General features: G+C 39.8%; 2 protein-coding genes across 3 annotated transcripts; one reads left to right on the top strand and one right to left on the bottom strand.

Annotated features, from left to right (window-relative positions):
- Positions 1-2,314: 2,314 nt before the first annotated feature.
- Positions 2,315-6,572, bottom strand: lmo2 (LIM domain only 2 (rhombotin-like 1)). The gene is made up of 3 exons (XM_031755747.2): positions 6,063-6,572; positions 4,862-5,077; positions 2,315-3,858 (listed from the first exon to the last, which is right to left on the bottom strand). The coding sequence occupies exons 1-3, from the start codon at positions 6,101-6,103 to the stop codon at positions 3,633-3,635; spliced, it is 483 nt and encodes a 160-aa protein (XP_031611607.1). The 5' UTR covers positions 6,104-6,572; the 3' UTR covers positions 2,315-3,632.
- Positions 6,573-13,644: 7,072 nt separating this feature from the next.
- caprin1b (cell cycle associated protein 1b) lies at positions 13,645-23,817 on the top strand. Of its 2 annotated transcripts, none has more exons than XM_031755652.2 (18): positions 13,645-13,799; positions 15,169-15,333; positions 15,456-15,518; positions 15,594-15,680; positions 15,781-16,019; positions 16,124-16,206; positions 18,754-18,927; positions 19,031-19,083; positions 19,171-19,254; positions 20,389-20,580; positions 20,655-20,763; positions 20,847-20,908; positions 20,986-21,078; positions 21,237-21,380; positions 22,313-22,466; positions 22,670-22,846; positions 23,030-23,136; positions 23,233-23,817. In XM_031755652.2, exons 2-18 carry the CDS (start codon positions 15,169-15,171, stop codon positions 23,317-23,319), a joined length of 2,073 nt encoding a protein of 690 aa, XP_031611512.1. In that variant the 5' UTR covers positions 13,645-13,799; the 3' UTR covers positions 23,320-23,817. The 2 variants fall into 2 exon arrangements, with proteins under 2 accessions (XP_031611512.1, XP_031611511.1); XM_031755651.2 differs by having other exon boundaries at positions 22,667-22,846.
- Positions 23,818-25,195: the final 1,378 nt, after the last annotated feature.

Raw genomic sequence — 25,195 nt, 5'->3', positions numbered from 1 at the left:
CATCCCTTTAAAAGAGTACAACACCTTCATTTAACCATAACGTTCTGTTTGGTGTTTAATGGTTCAAAATACAAATCCAACATTGTTTAATCACCTTGAAATACAAGTTTCTGTTACTTAGGCTTTACCATAGGTTGGGATTATGAGGGAGTTAGGAGCTGAAGAAAGGGAGCCACATTTCCTTTTTTTCAGAGAATTAAGTAATTTTCACACCTACACTTCAATCCTAATTTTTTTCTAACATTTCACATAGCCTGCCTTAACATTAGCTGATTTTTTACATACAAGCTCCCTGGTACAAAGTTCGTCTGATTGGCCCAGTGTGCGCATAGCACGGCTAATATTCCAGTGCATCCATTGCTAGCAAGTAAGCATTATGTGCACTGTCTCCTGCCCGCTCTATCGGAACAGCTGCCTCAGCTAAAACACACAGAGTATTTCAAGTAGTTTGAACTGTGGAAAATATCCCTATACCAAAGTTAACCTCAAATTGTCAGAAGTTTCTGTGCAGTTGAGAAGGTTAGGCTTCTCTCCAATCTGTTCATCAAATCTGAAACCACGGCTCTGTGTATTAACAAGCTACGTGTCATTTGTTAAAATCGTACAGAAGGCAGAGAGTTAAAATGACAATTTATTGCTCTGCAGGTGTTATGATAGATTATTTCTTGGCCCAACAAACAGCAGAGGCTCAAAAAACTTACTGACCCGTGTGCCATTATGCTAAGCTAAATGCTAAGGCTAGTCTGTAGTAACCTGCCACCTGCGCAATGTTTGTGGTAAGGTTTTATACTTCCAAAGTGTCTGTGGTCAGGAATAAATGAATGAAACAATCCCATTGTTTTTATTATTATTAAAAAATGATGATGGTAGATGGTGTTCTCTGCTTTTCTCTGTTATTCTTTTCTTTTTTTTACTATGGCACCATTCCTGAAGCATTGCCTAATGCCACACTGATGATTCTGGAGACCTCCAAACGAGCACAGGGCCTTTATCCCTCTGTGTGCCCATCTAGTTTATTCCCATCTCTATTGTGGTAAAACTCATTAGTTTTCCCCACAAGTGTCTCCTTCAGCAAGAATGTAATCTCAGTCTGGGGTGGGTTTGGTCTGTTTCTTCATTCCTTCCTTGTCTGTGAGGAAACTATCAAACCCAGCTAATCATCCTGGAGCTTCTGTGCTCTGACATGGGTTTTTCACCCAGCTCTCTCCTTTTTAGTTTCTCCTATGTCTCCTTTGTTGCAAACTGTTTCCCAATCACATCTTTCAACCACTTCTTAATGCCAGCTAAAGCGGTCTCCCTCACCAGCTAATATCGTGTGGTCAGGCGCCTTTATTCCAGAGCGGTTCATGGATTCAATTACTGGCGGGTGCCAGTAAAGATAACTGGGGATGGCAGGACGTTGTTGGATGGCACTGGAGGAGCATGCTTTGTGGCCAGTTCAGAGTGAGTTGTCAGCTGGCAGTCGTGAGGAGAGAGAAAAAACACTGTGTCCCAGCTTTGAAGACAGACAGTGAGAGTAAGGAAGGGATTGAGCATTACAGCCCCAGACATCATGACTTCATTAGAAGATTCTTCTATTTCTGTCTCTTGGATTCATCGATCATGTCAGTGGAGTTTGATCTTATTGGGGAGCTCTCCTTCTCCTTGGCAAAAAACCCCCTAAACAAACTCAATTGTCATTATTTTAAGCTTGAATTTATAAATCATTTAGTGACCTCTTGTGGCTAAAAACTGGGTTGAAGAATTGGTATCTGTTTACTTAGTTGCCAAATCCTTCGATTTAGCCTCTAACAAGCTTGATAAAACAAGCTTTTAATCGGATTTATTGCAACTTCACTCTGCTGTCAGCTTCTGAGATGTTGTGTACAAAATATTGATCATAATAAGAAATACATTAACTTAACATCTATTACTCAAGCTGATTATAGTTTAATGTTTGCGTTTGATTTTTAAGCAGTTATAGTCATGACTCCGCTTAACCTATCAGGATGCAAACAACACAGATGAAGCTGGTTTTCATTTTCTCTGTTGTTCAAAGTGGTACTTCAATTCTCTGCTTCTTGTGTTTACATTCTAGATAACTTCCAAGCATGTTTGTTTTACTTTTGCTGTGACCAATGTGCAGTATATATTTCAACTCTGATTTGCCATTCCTGCTCGGAGCATAAAAAGAGATTATCTTGACCATAATTAACGTATTATTTGTGGTTATTCTGGTAAATAACATGTTACGAATTGTATCTGCATCAATATTTCACAAGCTGTTTGACTTTTTCTTTGTGACTGCCAGGAAGACACCCAAAGATGATCAGTATTGCTCTGAATTGTCATTTATTAAATAAATTCAAGGTTAATATACAAAAAGTCTTGAATGGATGTCCAGAGAACAGGTAAAATTACAAAAGATGCATGCAAAACCTCTGCAAAGTCAGTAAAACAAGAATTGCATGGGTTCCTTGACCAGTAGAGGGCGCCACCAGTTCAACCTGGCAATACATAATCATTCTCATCAGAACTTTTTTTTTTTGTTGTTAAATAAGTGGATGTTGTTTTTCATTTATAATATGAAAATCAGGTAATGCTTTAATCACAGGTCTGTAATTTCCTAATAAATTCTCGGGTCAAAGGAGCTTGCAAAGAAAAGCATCTGGACTTCTTTAAGTTGCTTGAAGACGTTTCACCTCTCATCCGAGAAGCTTCTTCAGTTCTAAGGTCAAATGGCCGAGAGTCCCAGATTTAAACCCCAATAAATTCTCACAAATTTTCATGAAAACTTTCAGAAACGATCACGGCATACATCCACTTCATTCATTCCACCTCATTTCTAGTGAAACAGCCAGTGCAGCAGGCCGTTTGAGCATTTTAAATCTGTCCACAGGCAAACAATCACTTTAAGAGAGTCTTTTACAAACTGTCAAGTGGACCTCGGTTGTGTGTGGAAAAATATCAACTAAATTTAAGTTGAATGAATTGGTACGCTATAATGATGACTTGAATTTGATTTAAATTCAGCTTCGATGCTTGTTTCGTTAATGTTTCATAAAAATATGAAGAAATATATGTTAGTGGAAGTGATAAGGTGGGTGATCTCTTCTCAGCTTCTTACTGGAGGCATGCAAAATAAAGCCCAATAACCACTGCTTTAACATATTACAGTTACAATGAACAAGCATTCAGTTAATGTATGTTTAGATTTAGAGAGAGACACATTCTTTTAACAAAGTTAAAAAATAATTAGCACTGGGAAAGTATTAAGAAATTACAAATCCATAAAACCAAGCTGCTGATCTTCTCAGTGTAAAGACTGCAAGAAACTGGACAAATATTTTTTATCTTGTTTTTGTTCTAAAGTTCCAGTGTACAACAAATGACCAATATTGCATTGTTAAACATTGTCAGTATTGGAGCATTTATTTTTTTGCTTTCAATAAAAAAGCTCTCTGTTATTGCTGGTGCAGTCTTCATTAGTCCCCATCAGGGAGACATGCAGAGACGTAGCCCCTCGTTTGCTTTTTGTTTGTTTTTTTATGATCCCATATTGGTTTCAAATGCATTATAAAGCCTGCACTGGAAATACGAAATGTCTATCAGTAGTCCATTCCCTTTGAATCAAGGGGGAAGAAGACATCCTCCTAAACCATATTATTATTGTTGAGCTTGGTCCACTCAAAGATGTCCTGCTCGCACACAATGTCTGAGTTGATGAGAAGGTAACGATCACCCACGCAGAAGTGCTTCTGGCAGGCAGCGCACTTGAAGCACTCCAGATGGTAAACCTTGTCCCGCACACGCATCGTCATCTCGAATGCTCGGATCCTCTTTTCACAGGAAGCGCAGAGACCGTCCTGGCCAAAAAGCCTGAGTGGATGAGAGGGCATCAACATGTTACTGGGAGGAAGATGGAAAACATTTACTCGCTCTTAATGATGTGAAGCTGTAAGAGAGACTGACAGTATCTCCATTAAGGTACTCTGGATCTTTCCCCTGAGCCTGAGGGATTGAGCTGTTAGAGAGGAAATTAGCCATCACCAGTGCTTCACAGACTTTTTCTATCCTGCTCTTCTTCAGAAGCTGAAAATGTCACACAACCACCCACGATTTTTAGCAATTATTAGCAATAATAAATGGATCAGAGCTGAATTTCTGGGAAATGGTGCAGAAGTATAGAAGGACTGCATTACCTGCTTCTTGTTTGTTTATTTTACACATAAGTTCTACAGATTTGCTTTACTTTCGGTCCATATTTTTCACCAAGTCATCCACACCCCCTCATGCAGTGGCACTACACGCCAGCAGGGGGACCCAGCACACAGTTTGAAAACCACTGAGCAACACAAACTTCATTTTGCAATAAATAAAGCAGAAATGCATTGTCATTAAAGCAACACATATCTTTAAAGTGGTGATGCAGGGCATTCACAAGCCAGGTCCGATCATACAGGTTCTGCCACTGATTGATACTACATATTTGAGAGGAGTACCCCAGTGCATCTGCCTGAGTTTGTATCTCAGGTAGAGATAGGTTAGATAAATGTGTTTACCTGATATGTGGCTGTGCACCACACAGCTACATATCATATCAAATTTTAACATTAGTTCTTTAACAAAGACCTGCCTTCTTCTCCTGAATCTATTTCAACTTGTCCACACTTTCCTCAGTAAAAAAGTTACAGGTAGAAATAGGTTAGAAATTTCTATACTTGCTCAAAGTGTTTCTCCATGAGCCTTTAAGGTGTGATAAAAGATATACATACTAGTGCATCTCAAAAAGTGCTTCTTTTTCTGTGTGTAATTTAACTAAAAGGGTGACGACCTAATTGATTAATTCATAATATCACTACATTACACCAACTGAACCAACCTGAGGTAATCTCTCCGACACAGTTTTCTTCCCAGCTTGTAGTAGAGCCGACGGCCCACCTCCCCCAACCGACAGCCACACAGATCACAGCTCAGGCAGTCCTCGTGCCAGTACTGCTCGATGGCCTTCAGGAAGAATCTGTCACCAATGCTCTGCTGGCATCCACCGCATGTCAGCAGAGATGGAGGCATCTGGAGGACCTCATCCACCGGTTCCCTGGAAAAAGAAAAAAAAAGCAATAAGGATTTAGGGCAGCATCAAATTTTTGTTTCCTTCATCAGTTAATCTGCAAAGGTTTCCCTCAGTTGTGTGATTGGTTAGTTAGTCAGTGTGACATGCAGGTCTCCCAAACAGTTTGCTAACTGATGAATCAAATACTGGAATAGAACTGTTCTAGCTCTGACACATACTTATTGGTAACCTGTTGATATTTTGCTATTATTATGCAATAAACAAACATTTCCTGATCTAAAGGCACAGTTAGTGTTCTGCATCAATATTCACACTGTGTTGTATCTAATAAGTGCTACACAAACACATGTATATCTTTTCTAATGATTTCAGCTTTGATCGGTCTCTGAGCTGGAGCTGTGTGCGCAGATGTGTTTTATTCCCGTCCACCTGAGGGAGCCATTGGATATTAAACCGCTAACTAATAAAAAGTATGTCACACAATATTGGGTTGTTTTTTTTAAATGTCGATTTACGCTAGGAGTGCCTTAGCGCTCCACTTTTTCTTAACTTTTTCCTCGCAAGACCGATTAACCGATTCGCACTACAACCTGGTTTGCCTCTTATCTGTAGTTATTTATATTTAATTTAATAACTGTACAGTACTCTCTGTATATAGTAACCATTGTCCTTAATGTAAATATGTAAGAAAAATTGTGTATGTTTCTGTTCTGGGTCCTGTGTACTGTTTGTTTGTATATGTGTCTTTTTGGCTGCTGTTACAACCAAATTTCCCCTTGTGGGACAATTAAAGGATTATTCTATTCTATTCTATTAACATTAACACATCACTCTGTTCTTAAACTTTGACATTTTTAATCTAACAGCAGGAGACTTCAGACCTTATGCTACCAGCTTTCTGCAGCTGTCTCACCGGAGAGTTGTGGCTGTCCCGTGAGTGCTGATGCGTCACGGATACTTTTACTTGAATCAGAAATGACATTATTTAACATCATTCATTGCTACTTACTCGCTGGCCTCCAGCGTCTTCCTCTCTATCGTGGATGTCATTCTTCAAAGATGATGTCCAGCCTGGTCCACTGGCCAGCAAGCTCAGTGGGGACCCGCGAGGCGAAGCTGCGTGCGGGCGCTGCACCTGCTCCACCTCTGGGGCACCACCAGCACCACCAGCAGCCCGCGTCAGGCTTTCAAACGTGTTCAATCGAAGGCAGCTGAGTCCAGACGAAATGGCCGCAAGACGCGAAGTGTTCGCTTTAAGCGGCTAAGCCGTGATGGAGGACACTGTCATCATTTCCTGAGGCAGTGACCCGCGGAGAGACTTCGCGTCTTTTTTTCCAAGTGTGTCTCCTCACCCCGCAGGGACTTTGCTGCCTGTCCGCTCTTTATTAAAATGCACACGCCGTGTGATGCGATCAGAAGGTCACTTACGTGGCTCTCCGTGTTCGTGCCTTTTCATAGGCGTGCGAACCCACATGAAGCCGCGGGCACCGTTATTGTGCAGTAGCAGCAGCATCGTGTTTTAAATACACCCCACCTCCCCACCCCTCCCCGCGCGCCCTTCCCCTCCTCACACCCCCTCTCTCTCGCTCGTCAGGCTGTGCTTTCGTTTCCCTCTTCCTGCTCACGACTGTTTGACAATGGGGGGAAATCGGTCTTAAAGCGACAGCTTAACACGGCCTTGCTCTGTCAGGCGTGGAGTGGGTCGTGACTGAGGCTAATGATTATTATGCTTTGCTTCGCCAGAGTGCAGATAAGACGAAAGATAAAGAGTGGCACGGTCTAATTCTTTGGGGAGGAGTATTTGTGTTTTCTCTCATAATTATGCCCCAGGTGTTGCCGGTTCTAAAAGGTTCTGACGGTCACTTTCTGTAAGGGTTCAGACGATGATGGTTATCACTGCGTTAAGTAATGTGAACTTGAATTCAGTGGATTTATTATATTATACTTAGAAAAAAATTCCAAGGACTTCATTTTACTTCCTAAAATGTGATTTTATATTTTAGAGGTCCTACATAAACACACAGCTGAAAACATAATTGCCAGGGCCTTTTCAGACAACCAGGGAAGTCCCTTACTTTTTATTTTTATTTTTGTTGCGTAACTTCTCTGTAATGTAATCTTAGATCACTGATTATGCACAAGAGTATTTTCAGACAGTTTGAGCAATAACTTTGCATCACATATCTTCTAAACTAATAATTTTTAGGTTAATTGGCGTGGCTGTAGTTTAGGAGGTACAGCAGGTCACCTACTAATTGGTCCGATCCCTGGCTGCTCCGGTCTGCATGCCAGATTATCCTTGGGCAAGATCCTGAACCCGAAGTTGCTCTCGAAAAGTGAGGAAAAGCACTTAAGTGTAGAAAAAAAAAGTGCTTGTATGAAGCACTATATAAGTAGCAGTCCATCCACCAGTTAACTCACTAGTAATTACTTTAATGTTAATATTTCCATCTGACGTTTTAACAATTATGTCAACGGTAAAATTCTGATATGTGTACTTGCTGATTCTTCACACAAAGCTCAGAGAAATTGTGAAGCTGGAGGAAGATATGATTAAGCTATGCTTAGAAATAATCCCAAAAAAAGAGCTTGTGAAAGCTGCCTCTGTGGGGAATTAATGCATTGATATTTCTACATAGTTGGTGTCCTCATGGCTTTTCCTTTTCAAACCAGAGCTGCTGTGGGCCCTTCTCTTATCTACTGCCAGTGCCTCAGGGCCGCCTGTAGGAGGGAGGGACACCGACAGCAGTCTGACTGGACAGGGAAGATAAAGCACCTAAACTCCAGCACCCAGAATCAGTTCTGCAGCCAAATGTAACAGAAAAAGATCACAGGCGAACTCTAAGATGAAGGCTGAAAGCATCCTTGGGCCACACAGTTGGAGAGCTGAGTAGACTCACTGGATTGATACCAAGCTGAGAAAGCCCAGGAGCAAGGTGAGCATGGCTGTTGTGTGCCAGCTACGCAGAAAGCAGAGCAGCTTGACAGAGATAAAACTCAAACTACAAATCCTTCAGATGAGAAACACGTTCAGATTTTGTACAACACAATAACACAATGAAGGGACCATTTTGACTATAGTGACTTTAATCTTCACTAAATAAAAATGTCATGCAGTTAATCCCTCTTGCTTATATACAGTGCAGGAAATCATTATTTTATCCCCTGTAGATTTTGTAAGTTTGCTCACTTACAAAGAAATGAACAGTCTCTAATGTTTGCGGCAGTTTCATTTTGATAGAGAGACAGAATATAGAACAAAAATCCAGGTTGGTTCCCACAGATTGACTGCTTGCCATGTGGCACATAAACTACAATCAGTCAATCAATTACAGATAATCCTGATCTCAACTTATTATGTATACAAAGCACAACTATCCACTGAATCTTTTTTTTTTTTTCATTCCAAGACCAAAAATCTGGCAAAGGATGTCAGGGACAAAAATTTAGTCCTGCATTAGGCTGAAATGAGCCACATGACCATCAGCAAGAAGCTTGGTGAGTAGATAACAACTGTTGATGTGATTATTCAGAAATGGAAGAAATATAAAATGAGCATCGATCTGGAGCTCCATGCAAGATCTTGCCTCAAGGGGTGAGGATGATCATGATAAAGGTTGTGGATCAGCCAAAAACTACACGCGAGGAGATTGTTAATGATCGGAAGCAAGTCGGGACCACAGTCAGAACACCATTGTCAACACACTACACTATAATGGATTGAAATCTTTTACCCGCAAGAGAAGTCTTGGGAGAAAGAGCTGTGGTCAAATGAAACAAAATCAAGCTCTTTGGCATCAAGTCAACCAGCCATGTTTGTAGGAAGAGAAGTGAGTATGACCCAAAGAACACCATCGTCACAGTCAGGCATGGAGGTGGAAACATTATGCATTGGGTTTATTTTTCTGCTAAGGGTACAAGGCAACTTCACTGCATTGAGGAGCAAATGTATAGGAGCATGTACTATAAAATCCTGGACAACAACCTCCTTTCCTCAGCCGGAACACAGAAGATATGCTGTGGATGTGTCTTCCAGCATGACAATGACCCAAAGAGATCGCCAAGGTAATGAAGGAGTGGCTAAAGAAGAAGCATGTTAACATCTTTGAGTGGTCTAGCTAGTCTTTAGGCCTCAATCCTATAGAAATTCTGTGGAAAGACCTGAAGTTTAAAGTTTCTAAGCAGCAGCAACGAAACCTAAAGTATTTAGATAGTTTATGTAAAGACTAGTGGGCCAAAATCCCTCCTCAGATGTGTCCAAACCTGACCAACTACAAGAAATATCTTAGTGCTGTTTGCAACAACAATTTCTCCACCAAGTATTAAGTCATGTTTTTCTTTCTTTCTGGATGTTTGGTCGACATTCTGTCTCTCTCCATTAAAATAAAGCTACCATAAAAAATAAAGACTGATCATTTCTTTGGAAGTGAGCAAACTTACAAATTCAGCAGGGGATCAAGTAAGTATTTCACCCATATGAACAACAACAGCACAATGCAATTTTCCCTTGGTATTGTAATCAAATGATTTGCACTATTCTTGAGCTTTCAATGATGTCAAATAATCAAATAATGAATTAAATAGCTAAAGTTTTATTGACTGAGTGCCAATTTACGGTGCCACAGATCAACAGTTTCAGTCAGTGCTTGTGTCATTTAGCACTGACTGTGCTAAATGGTGGTGGTTTGTAATAGTCTTTTTTAGTTTTTGGTATTTTAACTTTCTCCTCTCTGAAACAATCAAACAAAGGAAATATTGAGGCTCACAATCAATGCTACCCATGAATACATGTGTAGTGATAATATTTGAATCCTTCCAGATTGCCACGTTGCATGAACACAAAGCACATGAACAAATTCATGACAGATGAGAAACACAAGAGAGAAGACAAAATCAGCACTGACATGACACAAGTCATCCACTACTTCCTGTGGAGTTGACTGAGAGAGCCCAGAGGATGTTCAAACTGGCATGCAGAGATGAAGCTTTCCTGAAGGGTTGGTGCACATTGCATTCACTTCCTACCCCCCTACATGCACGATGGCACCCTTCTCATGGTTTCCCAGATAGACTGCTAGACTCCAGATGGCTCGGGGTGATAGGAGAAAGTATTCTCATAGACAACTCGAGGCTGTTGTGACTGGGTGGTAAAACCCATATCTCTGTTCTAACGCTTCTTAAATGCCACCAGAAAGGAGCTGCACTTTACTGTAGATCTGACATCCATGTGTCACCCTACTTCTGTAATAAAACTGAAAGGCGGGGGATTTTCACACTTCATGCTTTGAACTTTATAGCATTTAAAATAAGGGCAATAGTGACCTTTTATGTGAAATGTGGTTTGCTATTTTCAGCTTTTATTCCTCTCTGGGGTACAAGTTGGGGAGCAAACAGTTAAGAGTGTAGACAACCTTTAGGGAAGTGCATGTCCAACTTCCTGTTTTGCCTGTTTTGTACTGAGAGCATTATGGAGTTGAAAGCAGTGTGGAATGTCGGGGGGGAAAAAAACATTGCTGCTAAGCAAACAGTAAAATCATACAGAAGCTAATCATTTCAGCAAAGAATGGGAATTTATTTCCCAAGAAACAAAATATTGAAAGTTCTTGCAGGCAAATTTCCCAAAGTAAAAGACTATGGACATGGTGTTGACTCTACGATTGTGCAAACTCTGGAACAGCATCAGTAAAAACAACTACTTCCTGTCCAATCTAAAGTGAAATGATAGCTAGCTCCGGTTTAGCACACCCCTCCTAAACAGCAAAAGGTCTAGAAATGTTTTATTGTTTACCGGCACCACAAAGGTCCAAACTGAGTTGTGCTTTTAACCTAAAAAGCTTTGTTGTAAAGGTCAGAGGTCAGATGAGGACCCACCCTAGAATTCTACTAGAAAACGGCTGGTCAGTCGTTGTTCAATTGAAATATAGCAGGCTGCGGAAATGAGTCACTGAAAGGGAGCTTCATTTACCCTTGGGATCCTCCCATAATCACTATTATCCTAAAAGAAAACACTTTTAGTGGAACATTGCAATCAAAAAGCTGTGCAGACATGTTAACTGCTTCCTGTATTTGGCAAAACAACAGAAAGCTGGCTACACATTCTTTTCAATAGTCTCCTGGTAAGTTTGACTGTCAAGCTGGTAAGTAACTTACATGGAAACTGTGTTTTAATGTAAAAATAAAATCCAGAAGCAGTTTTTTTTTTTTTAAATTCTGCTAATCAAGTCAATTTGTTTGTTAGCGTGAGTCCTTTATCCTCATTTATAAATAAAAACTACATTTTTAAAGATTTGAAGTCTGAGTAATTACATTTATTAAAAACTGGTCAACATATTTCCATGTAAGGGAAGAGTGAAATTTTCACTTCAGTCCCGCATCAATATTTGTTGATCATATACTGACCTTTACTGCCACCTGGTGATAAGTAACTAAAATTATCTTTGATTGAACATGTCAGCACTATAAGATCATTGTTGCCGTTGTTAGAATCTATTTGTTTAGGTGCTTGTAGAACTAGACACTATTATTCTAAAATGGATAAAAGTAAAATAGAGATATTAACTTAAATTCTTTTTTTTCATATAAAAAATGCATTGCAGGTTTTAGACCTTGGAATCATGACAAAAGAGGTGCAGGATATTCCATCTGTCCATTTTCATCCACTTATCCAATCTAGGGTCACAGAGGACAGAAGCCTATCCCAGCTTTGGCAGGGTACACCCTGGACAGGTCACCATTCCATCACAATGAGACTGTAAATGTTCTCAAATAATTCCTCAGGATTGTTTTTTAAGATGATTTCTAATTTTAAGTTCTTGAAAATATAACACAAACATATCATTCCTGTTGTTATAGCCATCATAGCTCTCTAGCTAGCTGCCAGCTTTTAAGTTTAAGTCTCCAAAGCATGCTGCTGGGCAACACTTTTATTTGGACATTGGCTAGTTTTTCACTTATGTTCAGTCCAGTCCTTGTACCGCACCATTTTCAGAGGATTTTTTTTATGTTTTGTTTTGGGCTTTTTTTGTTAGTTTTTTGTTAAGCCATTTGTTACTGAACCATGAATCATCCAAGCATAAAAAGGCACCTAACTCAAGGGATGAACCATTGTTGTGTATACATATAACAAACACCTAGCACATTAATTTTTTCCCCATTTGTTTGGTTAAATCTATAAAAAATACCAAAAATAACACACAGGTGTAAGGTAGTATTTTTGCACTAACCCAAAGAGACCTGGTATATCTTGGTGTGACCTTAAAAAAAATCTGACGAAAACTGAACAAGTGGAGGATAAATAAGTGGCAGGCCAAAAGAATTGTTCACAGCATATGAAAACTATTGAAAACTTATGTGCTTGGAAATGAAAGGGTAGCTGTCAAGAAGCTATTCCCAAGGAAGGGGAACAAGAAGAAAAGGTATGCCAAATTACACAAGAATTGGACTGAAAATCAGTGGTAACAGGTCGTATGGAGTCATGAATCTAAATTTTAAATTTCTGGTTCAAATCGTTATTGGTTTGTACAAATGAAGTCAGGATAGAGGTACAACAGTGAGTGTCTACAGTCATCTGTAAAACACAGTGTAGATGACATGGCTCTTCAGCCAGTGAAGTTGAAGATACTGTCAAAATTGATGAAATTTGCAAAGCAGAAAAGTGCAGACAAATTTTAAGACACCATGTAATACCATCTGGCAAGTGTCTGATTGTCAGTGGCTTCAGTTTTAAGCATGGCAATAATTCCATACACATGCCAATACAGTAAAAGCATACCTGGATAAAAAAAACACACAAGTAAAGAGTATCAGTTATGGATTGGCCTCCAAGGGACCAGTCAGTATAAAGTCACCCAGTCAGTTTAAAGTCAGTATATACAAATGTTGATTTTCAGGGTTGTTGAAGCTTTCCTAGGGATGGTCCAAGACTTTTGTATACTACTGACCTTAAAACATGCAATTAAGGAAAGTAGTATGTTACTTTTTTAATTTGCATATTTTGTCCTTTATTGTTTGTTTGTTTTTTGGCAAAATTAATTATATGCAAAGCTTGAGTATAGAGAGAAAGTATAAACACACACACACACACACACACACACACACACACACACACACACACACAAATATATACATATATATATGAACTCAAGTGAAACTTCTGAACTCTTAGGAGTCTTACAGGCCTCATCGCCATCTTACATATTTTAAATGTACACTTACATCATCGATATAACTTTAACCTGCTGCTATAAAGGATTGTACAGCAGGTGTGAGGTAGTGCTCAGAGTAGCAGTGGATAAACTGTACGAGGCACAGGGAAAGATACGATAGCCTAATCAAAGCTAATGATTGTGCAGATTTTCTGTCTGGAGGTTGGAGACAATTATGCCTGATCACAAATAGAAACTTCAAAAGTTTAATTGGCTCATAACTTTCCATTTATTTAAGTGATCAATTACTAATTTCTTAATGGCAAAGTCTGACATTTTTAATTGTTTGCGTTAATTAAAACATATTTTTTTCGTGATTTTTCCGCGTATATATATTCAGGCATATCTTAGATAGCTAAAAACGGACCTTCGCCTTTATAAAGAGTTTCTTCTTCTTTCGAACCGTCTCAGTTGTCGGTGAGGCCGGCGGGGCGGATCCCACACAAGAGTGCAAGAGAAAATAAAGCAACACAACAATAATAACAACTTGGCCTTTTCGTACTTTTCGCTGCCGAGCTCCCCTGTGGATATAAAACAGCAAGGTGGGTCATTCGGGAGCCGCTGTATCGAGGCAACGGGTCTCCCGGCGGCCGGCTGGTGGCTAGCACGCGCTGCTGTAGCTATCAGATGCTAAGTCGGTGGTGTGTGCTAACGGTAGTGCGGCCAAGGCCATTTTACCAAATCGAAGAGATGAGACCTGCAAGCTGGCCGTACTGCCGAGGAGGCTCAGACTTGCTAGCGAGTGGTATAGATTTACAGCCCGAGGTCTGAGGAAGCTATATTGACGGGGAGAAAGTGCGGGGTTAGAAAAATGATATCTCTCAAGGCTGCGCAGTTTGGATTAAAGTTAGCCAGTTGCTATTAGAGAATAGTTTTAGGGCCTAGGGTTTTTGTCTTGAACACTTACTGTGTTACGAAACTATAGCTAACTTCACTCTCACTTAAATTACAGCTATAATACATCATCATTTTTTAAATGTATTAGATCTGCCGTGTTATTTGGGCCAGTTGCTCTAGTTATGTTATTCACCAGTGACCATATTTATTTTCGTGTATAGTATAGTTGACTGTTTTATGTATGCAACTTAAGTGTCAAGAATATACATCAGAAGCTTTACATTCTAAGCAGAATAGTTCGCTGTCTCTCCAGAGTACGTACAAGGAAAACTTAAAGCTTTCAGTTAACCTCTCATATATACCCATCCAGCAGTTAGTACATCCAGACCCACCTTAGCATGCACCTGACGGTATCTCATGTAGTATAGGGACTGACAGCAACAGTCTTCTCAAAGAATTCAGTCGAAATTGTGAAGCACACTGCAAAAAGAAATCGAAATCTGCAGCTTCTCTACTCGTCATATTCTGATACTTTGTTGCCAGTTTTTTTTTTTTATCAGTTATTAATATATTAACCCTGGATATCTACTTATACAACTTCCAGTCAAGTCATCATGTTTATATTGTAAAAAAAAAAAAAACAATCTACCACTTAAAATCTGTGCATTTTGCTGCTTGAAATTCATTGGAATAATTTATATGTTGTTATTTTTAAGGTAACATGAAGCCTAGATCTGCTGTGGCACTAAATGCTGAGTCAGGGGCCTGCTGTGGCTGAATCTATGTAATTCTTATTGGTGTAGGAAATTATCTGCAGTGATCCTGCTTAAGAGGATCTATTTGATGTGTCTTTTCAAAGGTTTTGAGCCAAATTAATAATTTAACCTAAGATGATTGTCAGGTTAATCATTAATAAAAGTGATCTTTAGCTGAAGCAAAACAATGACATGGTTCCCTGTGGTCCACAGATAGTTTTGAGTATTTTCCACTAGACCCTTTTTTCTTTTCTGTTTTTTGAGTACATGAAAACATTTTTGTCACCAAAAGCTGAACTGTAATACTTTCAATTCCTAGATGCCCTCAGCAATGAATGCAAACAGGACGGTGCAGTCTGCCAGCCCAGATGTGGGATCCGCTCCAGGGTCAATGGGCAATCTTGCACTTGGTGGACAGTCTGAAGTTTTGAAGCAAGTTCTTGTTGTTATTGAAAAGAAGGTGCGCAACATGGAGAAGAAAAAGGTGAGGACTATTGACCGGTTTGTTCCAGGTCTGCTTGACTAAACTGCATTTCTGACAATAACCAGTTCTCTACATTGTGGTCAAATTTTAAACTGTTTGTTGCATTTTGCATCTTGTTACAGAGCAAATTGGATGATTATGAAGTCAGGAAGAATAAAGGGGAGGGTCTCAATCAGGACCAGCTGGTGGGTACTTGGAAACAAAATCATTTTTAAAAGGAATGTAAAACTTGTGAAACATCTGTTCCTTCATCTTTTTAGGAAGCCCTCTCCAAGTACCAGGAAGTCATGAATAACTTGGAATTTGCCCGAGAGTTGCAAAAGACATTTGTCACATTGGGACAAGATGTAAGGTTGAGTTTTAGTTTTCTAGAAATGTTCATCAAAGATGTGTACAGCCTGGATTGTAATAACTTGATCTTTTGTGGGTCATACGCATTATCCTCAGATCCAGAAAGTAGTGAAGAAGTCTGCAAGGAGGGAGCAGCTGCAGCGGGAGGAAGCTGAGCAAAGGAGGCTGAAGACGGTTCTGGAGCTGCAGTTCATCCTCGATCGGCTGGGTGATGAAACTGTGCGGCAGGACTTGAAGCAGGGAGTTGGTGGCTCACCACTGCTGACAGATGCAGACCTCGCAGCTTTTGATGAGTTCTACAAGCTAGTGGGGCCAGAACGTGACCAAAACATCAGGTTTGTCTAAGGCGATGATACAGAAAACTTGTGCCTAGTTTTGGGTTTTGTTTTCTTTTTCCCCATAACAAGCTGATTTTAAGCACTTATTTTTATCTGTGCAGGCTCGCTGATCAGTATGAAGATGCATCTGTTCACCTCTGGGACCTGCTGGAAGGGAAGGAGAAGGCTGTGGTTGGAACAACATGTAAGTCAAATTTTAACTCTGATTCATTTCCGTAGTAATCAACCATGGTGTATTATTTGGTCCCTTGGTTTCTGTATTGCTTTAGCCAATTAGCTGAAGCTTTTTATTTCTTCTTTTAGCCCTTTATAGAAAAGCAGTTCAGCTGATCACAGATGATATCCAGTAAATTAATACTTGAAATAATATAATTGCCTCCTTGCTAAAATTTATTGCAGAATTAAGGGGCGTCATTATTCAAGACAAACTGACTTTATTTAGATGCCCAGCTGGCACTGAAAATTGTTGGCAGGACATTTTATCAGATGGATGGTGACACAACAGTCATCTGTAAGCTTTTTGTCACACTGAAGCTGGTCATAAGTAATCTGTCGCATACTTTGGGGGTAGTTGTCCGAATCTGGAGATCGCAAATCAATGCCGCCTGGTCAGAAGTTACTTAATACATTAATGACACGTGTGTGTAGTGTTTTTGTTAATGCAGCAATGTGAATAATCAAGGCTTGGGGCTATTGGCATTACTGCATTCTCAGCGGTCTGACCTGAGGCTTCGCACTACTGCATTCAGCTTGGGGGGCTGAGAGCTGTGGGCTTATCCTGACTCAGCAGTAGGGCAGGGTGCCAGCAGCCCTGTCGCCTGTGGTTCCACTAGTCAGATTTTTGGAGCCACATTAGGATACTGGTGACCCAGTTCATGGTGACACCTTTCAACCCTTTCCTGTCAGTCAGAGGTCTCCTTCAGAGAGTTGGGGTGAGATTGACCAAAGTGACAGCAGACTTTTTCACCTAAAGCATAAGGCAGAGAAAGAAGAGATACTGGACTGCTTTGGCTGAAGATCCAAAAGCATAAATGCATGAGTCATCTTGAAGTATGTTTTCTACCATTTTCAAGAAAATTATAGATCATGATTGGATTTATAATCTGATCAGTAAGCTCTTACCAAAATTGTTTCCAATGTATGGGCTTAGATTATTTTTAAACTTACATCAGTCTTCACATTGCCTTATTTTTCAGTTCATAGATTTAAAGTAACTTAAGACTGTAAGTTCCCTCATATGTGTGTATATATGTATGTATATGTGCAAAAAAAAAAAAAAAAAAATTCCATTTGGAGGCTGTTTTACAACAGTACCAGGGATACTTATATTGGCCTTTCTGTGCAGCATTTGTTTGTTCTCTGTGAGCTTATCTAGGTTCTCAGAGTCCTCTGGCATTCTTCCAGAGTCCAAAGACATGTCTGTTAAATAAATTAGTATATTATAAATTGGCCAGAGGTGTGAATGTGAGTATGAATGGTTGTCTTTCTGTGTTAGCCCTGCAGTGGGCTGGTGACCATGCCACAGTGTACCCTGCTTCTCATCTGACATCTGGGAGAGACTCCAGCCCACCACATGACCCAGAATTGGATAACTGGTTAAACATGTAAATGAATAGATACATATTTATAGGAATATTATGCTATTTTTGTTACTGTTGTACCTGAAGAATATGACTGTATATGTATACAGCCAATGGGGTTGCATTTTTTTTTTTTTTTTTTTTTTTTTTTTCATAGTGAAGTAGGGTAGGGGGAGGCTAAAACCTACTACTTTCATAAAAACCTGTTTACAACATGGCTCAGCAAAGTGTGGTTTATGGTGGTGTTAATTAATGTGGTTCTGGTACTAAAACCTTAGCTGCAGGGAATCATCTTTGTTTGGGGGTTTTTTGTGAAATTCTTTTTATTGCAAATGTTTGTAGGCTTAGTCTGTATATGGTGTTGTAGAGACTAAAGGTGGAGTAGCACTGAATTCAACAGTTTTGAAAGTTGGACTTGGAAAATTACCAGAGCCCTACTGTGTCCAACTGAGGAAAGCTGGAGTACTAATGCCATTTTCTACCACATGGATCAACCTTTTTAAAGGGATTCACATTTAGAAATGATTAGATTGTGTTCTAGTCTTTGTAGAAAAGTTTGAATTTTGTACAGAATCTGAATTGTTTTTAAAATATAGCTTCTTATACACCTAGGGTACAAAGCAGATGTATCAGTTGCATCTACATCGTGATTAAAAACATTGTTTATTTTGTAAAGCCATTTTAACCTTTAGATAGACAACAATGTCTCATACAGGAGCAGTTCTGAAAGTAATAATAAAAACACTGATCTTTGGCTTTGATTCCTGTGGAAGATGCAGGACGAAAAACATTTTGAGGCTGCAGTCACTAAATTTGTGGCCTCTTTTTACTGATGAAATTCTTCAAATTTGCACATTTATTTGAAGAAAAAAAAAAAAGCACAAGTTTAGTGTAGGATGTAAAGCTAACATCACTGCTTAGTTTTTATTTATTGAAACTCAGTATTGTTACATCTGTTGGGAGTTTAGCTTGTTAAGCTTTCCTCAGTGTTTCAGAAACGCTTCTTCACAGTAAGTCGTCTATTGGTCCAAAGGTTCTAATACTGACACTTTGTTATTCGCGTGACTGCTCAATGTATGCTTTGATGGTTTGAGTTTCTGTTGAAATGCTGAATTTTATTTTATTTTATTTTTTGTCTCCCCCTCTGCTAGACAAGGCACTGAAGGAGACTTTGGACCAGGTTCTGCTGAGTGGGTACTTTGACCGGATTCCATCTCACCAAAATGGAGTGTGTGAGGAGGAAGAAGAAGAAGAGCCAGCTGCCGCCGCAGCACCTGCAGCAGTAGCTGAATCGTCAGAAGCAGAAGAGCAGACTGCCGATCCAGGTCTTAACCACTTTGTGATGTCTTGCCACTTAAAACGTCCTAACATAATTCAGCAATGAAGAAGTCATCACAGCATTCACTGAATAGTTTTTCCTTTTTACAGACACTGAAATAATTGAGGAATTCACAGAGCCCATTGCAGTTGAAACAACAGAGGTGAGAGCAAGTTTTTCTTCTCCATTAAAATCTGGGGAGTTTATTATATTTTCATCTTTGTGCTGATGTTTGCTTTATTACTTCCAGTTTGTAAACAGACAGTTCATTCCAGACGGCACATACAGCAGCAGTGAGAAGGAACAGGGAGATGAGTGGACCCGAGAAACAGAGGTATGATGTAATTATGAAGTGATTTGAAAATTAATGAGCTGACTCAAAGCTAGTGATAGTAATTGAATGTTTGGAAAGAAAATGCATCTTCTGCTTGTACTTAAATCCCCACGAGTTAGATTTTTATAGTGTCTTCATTAAGTGTGTATGCGTGGGGGGGGGTTGTTTTTGTAAATTCTGGCTTCTGAAGCTGTTTCAAAACATCAGCAACATGACCATGAAACAGAATTTTTTTTTTTTTTTTTTTTTTTTTTTTTTTTTAGAGAAGAAAAACAAAACTAGCTGCTGCTATCGCAGAAACTAACATTTTCATTCTCTCATAAGAGAGGAATCTTTCTGTACTTTATTTCAAAAACCTGGAAATTTGGGGATACATATTGAAGAAGATTTAGGCAACCCTTGAAGTTTTATTTTATTTTTTTTAAATCCAGTCTATCGCATGTTTTGCTAAACTCCAAGAGTGGTGGTTGTGATGACAGCAGCCACACTTTTCTTCCAGTGCAGCTGAAGAAATGTTGTGCAACCTGTTTTGTAAATGGTTCAGTATACAGTTACCTATACAGCTGTGTGGCGCTTTTGATTCCAATATAGGCAGTACATGATTAACAGTTTAACTCCTTTTTTTTTACTCATTTGAGTTTGTGTGCTAATCCTGAAGCCAGTTATATTTTTTTTTTCTCCCCCCCCCCCCATTAAAGACTTGATTAACCATCTATGATTCAGAATGGTGCAACTAGAAGTCGTTATCATTTCCAGGCTTTTTTCCCTTTTTTCCCTGCTCAGTGTATTGGCATTCATTGGCACCTGCTGACAAAACTTTCTAAGAACTGGTTCTCAAGTGGGACAGTTTCTCTGTACTCATCTGAAAACGAAACTAACAGATTAGTAAGGTGGTGGGGGGGGGGGGATGAGGATATCCCATGACCCGGCTGCTTGATAAGAAAGTAGTTGTCGAGTCAGTGAAGTAATTGCAATGCTGGAAAGCTCAGATTACATTTTTGGTCTTAATCTTGGTTTACAAATCCTGTTGTGAATACAAATGCATACAACTTTTAATGAGCATTAAACCACTTTTCAGTTGTTCTCCTTCAGTGCATTTCTCACTCACTTGTCCTGTCCTCCTTCCACTATCAGGCAGTTGCTGCCTTACAACAGCAGCAGCAGCAACCGCAGCAGCAGCCTGTGCAGCCTGCAGCGCCCCCTGTTGCCCTGGAGACCCACCCAATGAACTTGACGTCTCCTGCGCCTCCTACTGACCCCATGGCCAGGAAGCAGGTGGTGCAAGACTTAATGGCGCAGATGCAGGGAACGTACAACTTCATGCAGGTGTGGATTTAGTTGAAGGCACTGCTGTTTGTGTTTGGATGTTGTAACTTGGTACTAATTACCTCTATTCTCAGGACTCCATGTTGGAGTTCGATGGACAGCCCATCGACCCAGCCATTGTATCGGCGCAGCCCATGAAACCTGCCCAAAACATGGAGGTGCCACAGATGGGGTGTCCTCCAGGTATATTGTACCAAAGAGAAACACGGTCTTTATTTTATTTGTTTTAAGTTATGACGGGTCTGACAATGTTTTAATTGTCTTAGTTCATCCTGAGACCCGGCTATCACAACCCAACTCTGTTCCTGTTCAACCTGAGCCCACACAAGTAAGTATTTGAATACAAGCAAACATCCTGTAAGAAATTGTATGGAGAATGGGCTTAATTTCTACTCCTGTTTACAGGTTCCAATCGTATCTCCAACACCACCACCTATGTATCAGACCTCACACACACCAGATCCTCGACCCTCAGCAGAATCCATTGACCCCATCCAGGTAAATCGTGGTGGGACTTCAGTAAAACTTTAATTTTTAAACTCTTGATATATGGAGTAGTTTTCCCATTGAAAGGTGGGGAAGTGCTCATTGCAGTCAGGTGAAATTTTTCTGACCGTTTTTAATGTGATGTGTATTATGCCTCCCTTCCTCAACAGCCCTCCATGTCCTTGTCGGAGCAGCCTCCACCCTCCACAGTTCTCCCTCAGGCCTCACAGACGCCGGTGTTCCAGCCTGTTTCCAAAGCTCCTCACAGCAGTGGCATCAATGTCAACGCAGCACCATTCCAGTCCATGCAGACAGTAAGGCTTTGCTTCCTTTTGATTGTTTTTTGTTTGTTTTTGGAGGTATAAATATGAACTGCTCCTCATGTCATAAAATAGCCTGTGTTAAAACAATGTTGTTCTTTATGGCAATTTCATGGTTTACTCCATGTGGGGTTCTGCTTTGTTTCATGTATTCTACACATGTGCTATTTTCCATATCTTTGGTCCACTAGTTTTGTTAAACATTCACACATTTGTCAACTTTTCATGCTGTTCAGCCAAATACAACAAACAAGCTGCTTTTTAGCATGCATGTGTGGAACGTGGTTGGATACCCTCAGTTGTGGTGTTGTAGCATTCGCAGTTGTTGTGCATCATGCAGCTGTTCCCCTTCCATGCTTGGAGTGTGATTAAAGCTAAATTTGACTGAAATCTGGAGCATCAAGCCCATCATGTGGAAAAACCAGCTGTTTGGAGCACAAAGGGCTCTTCACCACTGGAGTCACAACAGAAGTTCAGTAATGACTTACTGTTGAGAGAGAGAGAGAGAGAGAGAGAGAGATAGAGATATAGATATATCTATATAAATAGAGAGATATAGAGAGATATATAGAGAGATATAGATAGATATAGATATATAGAGATATAGATAGATATAGATATCTATATAATATCTATATATAGAGATATCTATATAGAGAGAGAGATATCTATATAGAGAGAGAGAGAGAGATATCTATGTATGTATCTCTATGTATGTGTATGTATATGTGTATATGGTTTTTTTTTTTTTTTTTTTTTTTTTGGTTGAGTCCTGAAGTGACCTTATCACATTGCGTTTAAAATAAGTTTATAGCAGAACAGTTGGAATCAGCAAATGGGTAGGAGTGGACTTTACTCCTAATAACCATGTGACCTTTCCTCTGATTTTGGCTTCATAACAATGTGGGCTTTTGTTCGTCCCTCAGGTGTTCAACCTTAATGCCCCAGTCCCACCAGCTAATGAGGCTGAGGCTTTGAACCAGGCCAGCCAGTATCAAAACTACAATAACCAGGCCTTCAGCAGCCAGCCACAGCATCCAGTGGAGCAGACAGAGATGCAGCCAGAACAACTGCAATCTGGTGGGCAGACTTTAAATTTTGAGTTTTCCAGTCTTTGGGGGTTTTTTGTTGTGGTGTTGGTTTTTTTTTTTTTTTTTGCCTCCTAGAGGCTTCATTGCAGTTAAACTTTATTTAAATGGATGTTCTTGTTCAACTACAGACTGGCTTATTATGTTTTTGACCCCTTGCTATCTTGATTTATTTTTATTTATTTTTTTTAGTAGTTGGTGCCTTCCATTCCCAGGACCAACCTGGAGGCCATCAACAGCCTTCCCAGCAGGGTCCAGGCTTTGGCAGGCAGGCTCAGTCCTTCTATAACAGCAGAGGCATGTCTCGTGGTGGACCTCGCAACGCCCGGGGCATGATCAATGGATACAGAGGCTCATCAAATGGTTTCCGAGGTATGATAACACTCTCAGCTGTAAGTTAGTTGTTTCACTTTGAAACAAGACTAAATATTTAATTATTTATTTTTTTTAAGTTTAACAATACAGGTCTTTTATTACACATCTGTCTATAGAATTTGTGTATTTGGTAGCATGAGTTTCTCATGCATGAATTCTAATTTGTCTTTGTGTTTCCAGGTGGCTACGATGGTTATCGTGCTCCTTTCACCAACACTCCAAACTCGGGATATGGACAAACTCAGTACAGCACACCTCGGGATTACTCAAATGGGAATTATCAGAGGGTATGAAAGAGATGTTCAAACTGTATGTGATCTTTGTTGCTGTTTTGTTGTTACATTTCTAAAACATCCCTCTCCTTTTTGTTTTTTCTTTGTTAGGACGGTTACCAGCAGAACTACAAACGTGGAGCTGGCCAGGGACCCAGAGGAGTGTCAAGAGGCAGCACTCAAGCAATGCGATCCTGAAAAGGCCTTTTCATAATGACTGTGACTGATTAACTTGCACCACACTGAAAATCCAGAATTCGAGAATGCATTTGCCCCATCTCACTCATGCCCATTGTTTTTGTTTTTTTTCTTCTTCCCCTCTCGTCCATCTCTTAAATCAAAGTAATGCCTGCTTTGATATTTGGAAGTCATTTAAAGTTTCAAACGCAAGCTAAACTGTAAATCAATGATTTACATATGCCCTTATGCCCTGTGTCTCAATCTTCCTGTAAACTTGAACGATTTCATAAGTTATGGTTTTTTTAATTATATTAATTTTTTTTGTATTTAAAAATACACCTGCCACTGGTCCAATCCCTGGGAGTTTTTTTTTTTTTTTTTTTTTTTTTTCTTTCCCTGTTCTTTTCTGTAATTTTGGCTCCAAAAAAAGGCACTTACGTTCAACAAGCTCCCATTTCCTTGTTTGTAAATGGATGTTGCTTCAAGAGTTTCAATAAAGTTGTGTTGCATACCTGTGCTTCAGCCTTGAGTTTCTTGCTGTAGGGTAAATCTCATTTTACTTATGTTATTACTCCAAAGAGGTTGTTTCCAAAGGTAACACTAATGTAGTTGCAGGCATCTTTCTCAGTAATTGTTTTAACCCAAAAAACACTGCACCAAAAATTGGTCCACCCCAAGGATCATGTCCCCCGACACGGAGTAATATAGTGTACGGTGTTAAGTGCAAGTCCTGCTCAGTGTATTGGCATTCCTTGGCACCTGCTGAAAAAACTTTCTAAGAACTGGTTCTGAACTGGGACAGTTTCTCTATGCTCATCTGAAAACGAAACGATAACCGATTAGTAAGGGGGAAAAAATCCCTCAGGGAGCAGAAAATCTTTTCACATCCGAGCTATTTCTATATAGATACTCTGGCTTTGTCTACTTAAAGGTGGTCTCATCCATGTTTGAGCACCACCCTGAGATGGTATGAATGCTTGTGACAAGTGTGCAACACACAGGGTTTTGTTTTTAACTGAGGATATCCCATGACTCGGTCTGCCTGACAAGAAAGAAGTTGTCAAGTCAGTGAAGTAATTGCAATGCTGGAAAGTTCAGATTACATTTTTGGTCTTAATCTGCGGTGTAGGATTGCAATGAAGAAGAAAAAGTAAAGTGAAAATATGTCACAACTTTAACAAAAGTGCTTCTGTATACAGTGAAAATGTTGTCATTCAGATCGGGGAAACCAAAAAACCTCTGGCGAAGTGGATGGGACAACACAACAGAAGAGCTAACTTGTCAGGGCAAGACTCCGCAGTCTATTTACACCTAGAGGCCAATGGACACTCTTTCAATGATGAGGATGTGCACATCCTGGATGGGGAGTCAAGGAGGCCAGTTAGGTGAAAAGGGAAAGACCATCTCTGAATCGAGGAGGGAGCCTATGGTTGCATCTTTTGCCATCTTACAATGCTGTGATTGCAGTCATTCCCCAACTCTCTGTGAATGGTACTTATGGGCCTTGATCAGTGGTTGTTGATCAATGGTCATGACAATTTGCATATTAATGATCAAGGAAATGACCTCACAGCCCATTGTTCATTCAGTGGCCTGGTTTCAGTTATTCTGCAAATATGTAGTGTTTATAAGATTGGGGAAACCTGCAGTCAGCTGAAACTGAAGAAGTCACTTGGATGAGTGATGAAACGTTTCTCCCATTGAAAACGCTACGTCCAGTTGAACAGAATCAATCTTTTGGGATTTACTTACCTGGTTGATTGAGCATGCGTCAAGACATCTTTTTCTCAGTACAGACTTCTTATTTTAAAGATGACTGTAGTGAAAATTCAGTTTCATTGGCTCCCGTGACTCTTAACTTCACTTTTTATTGCTACCAAAATATCTTGTCTGT

The sequence above is a fragment of the Oreochromis aureus genome, linkage group 7 (assembly GCF_013358895.1).
Source record: "Oreochromis aureus strain Israel breed Guangdong linkage group 7, ZZ_aureus, whole genome shotgun sequence".
Lineage (NCBI taxonomy): Eukaryota > Metazoa > Chordata > Actinopteri > Cichliformes > Cichlidae > Oreochromis > Oreochromis aureus.
The sequence above is the reverse complement of the archived record's forward strand: the minus strand, read 5'-3'. Positions and strand labels throughout refer to the sequence as shown.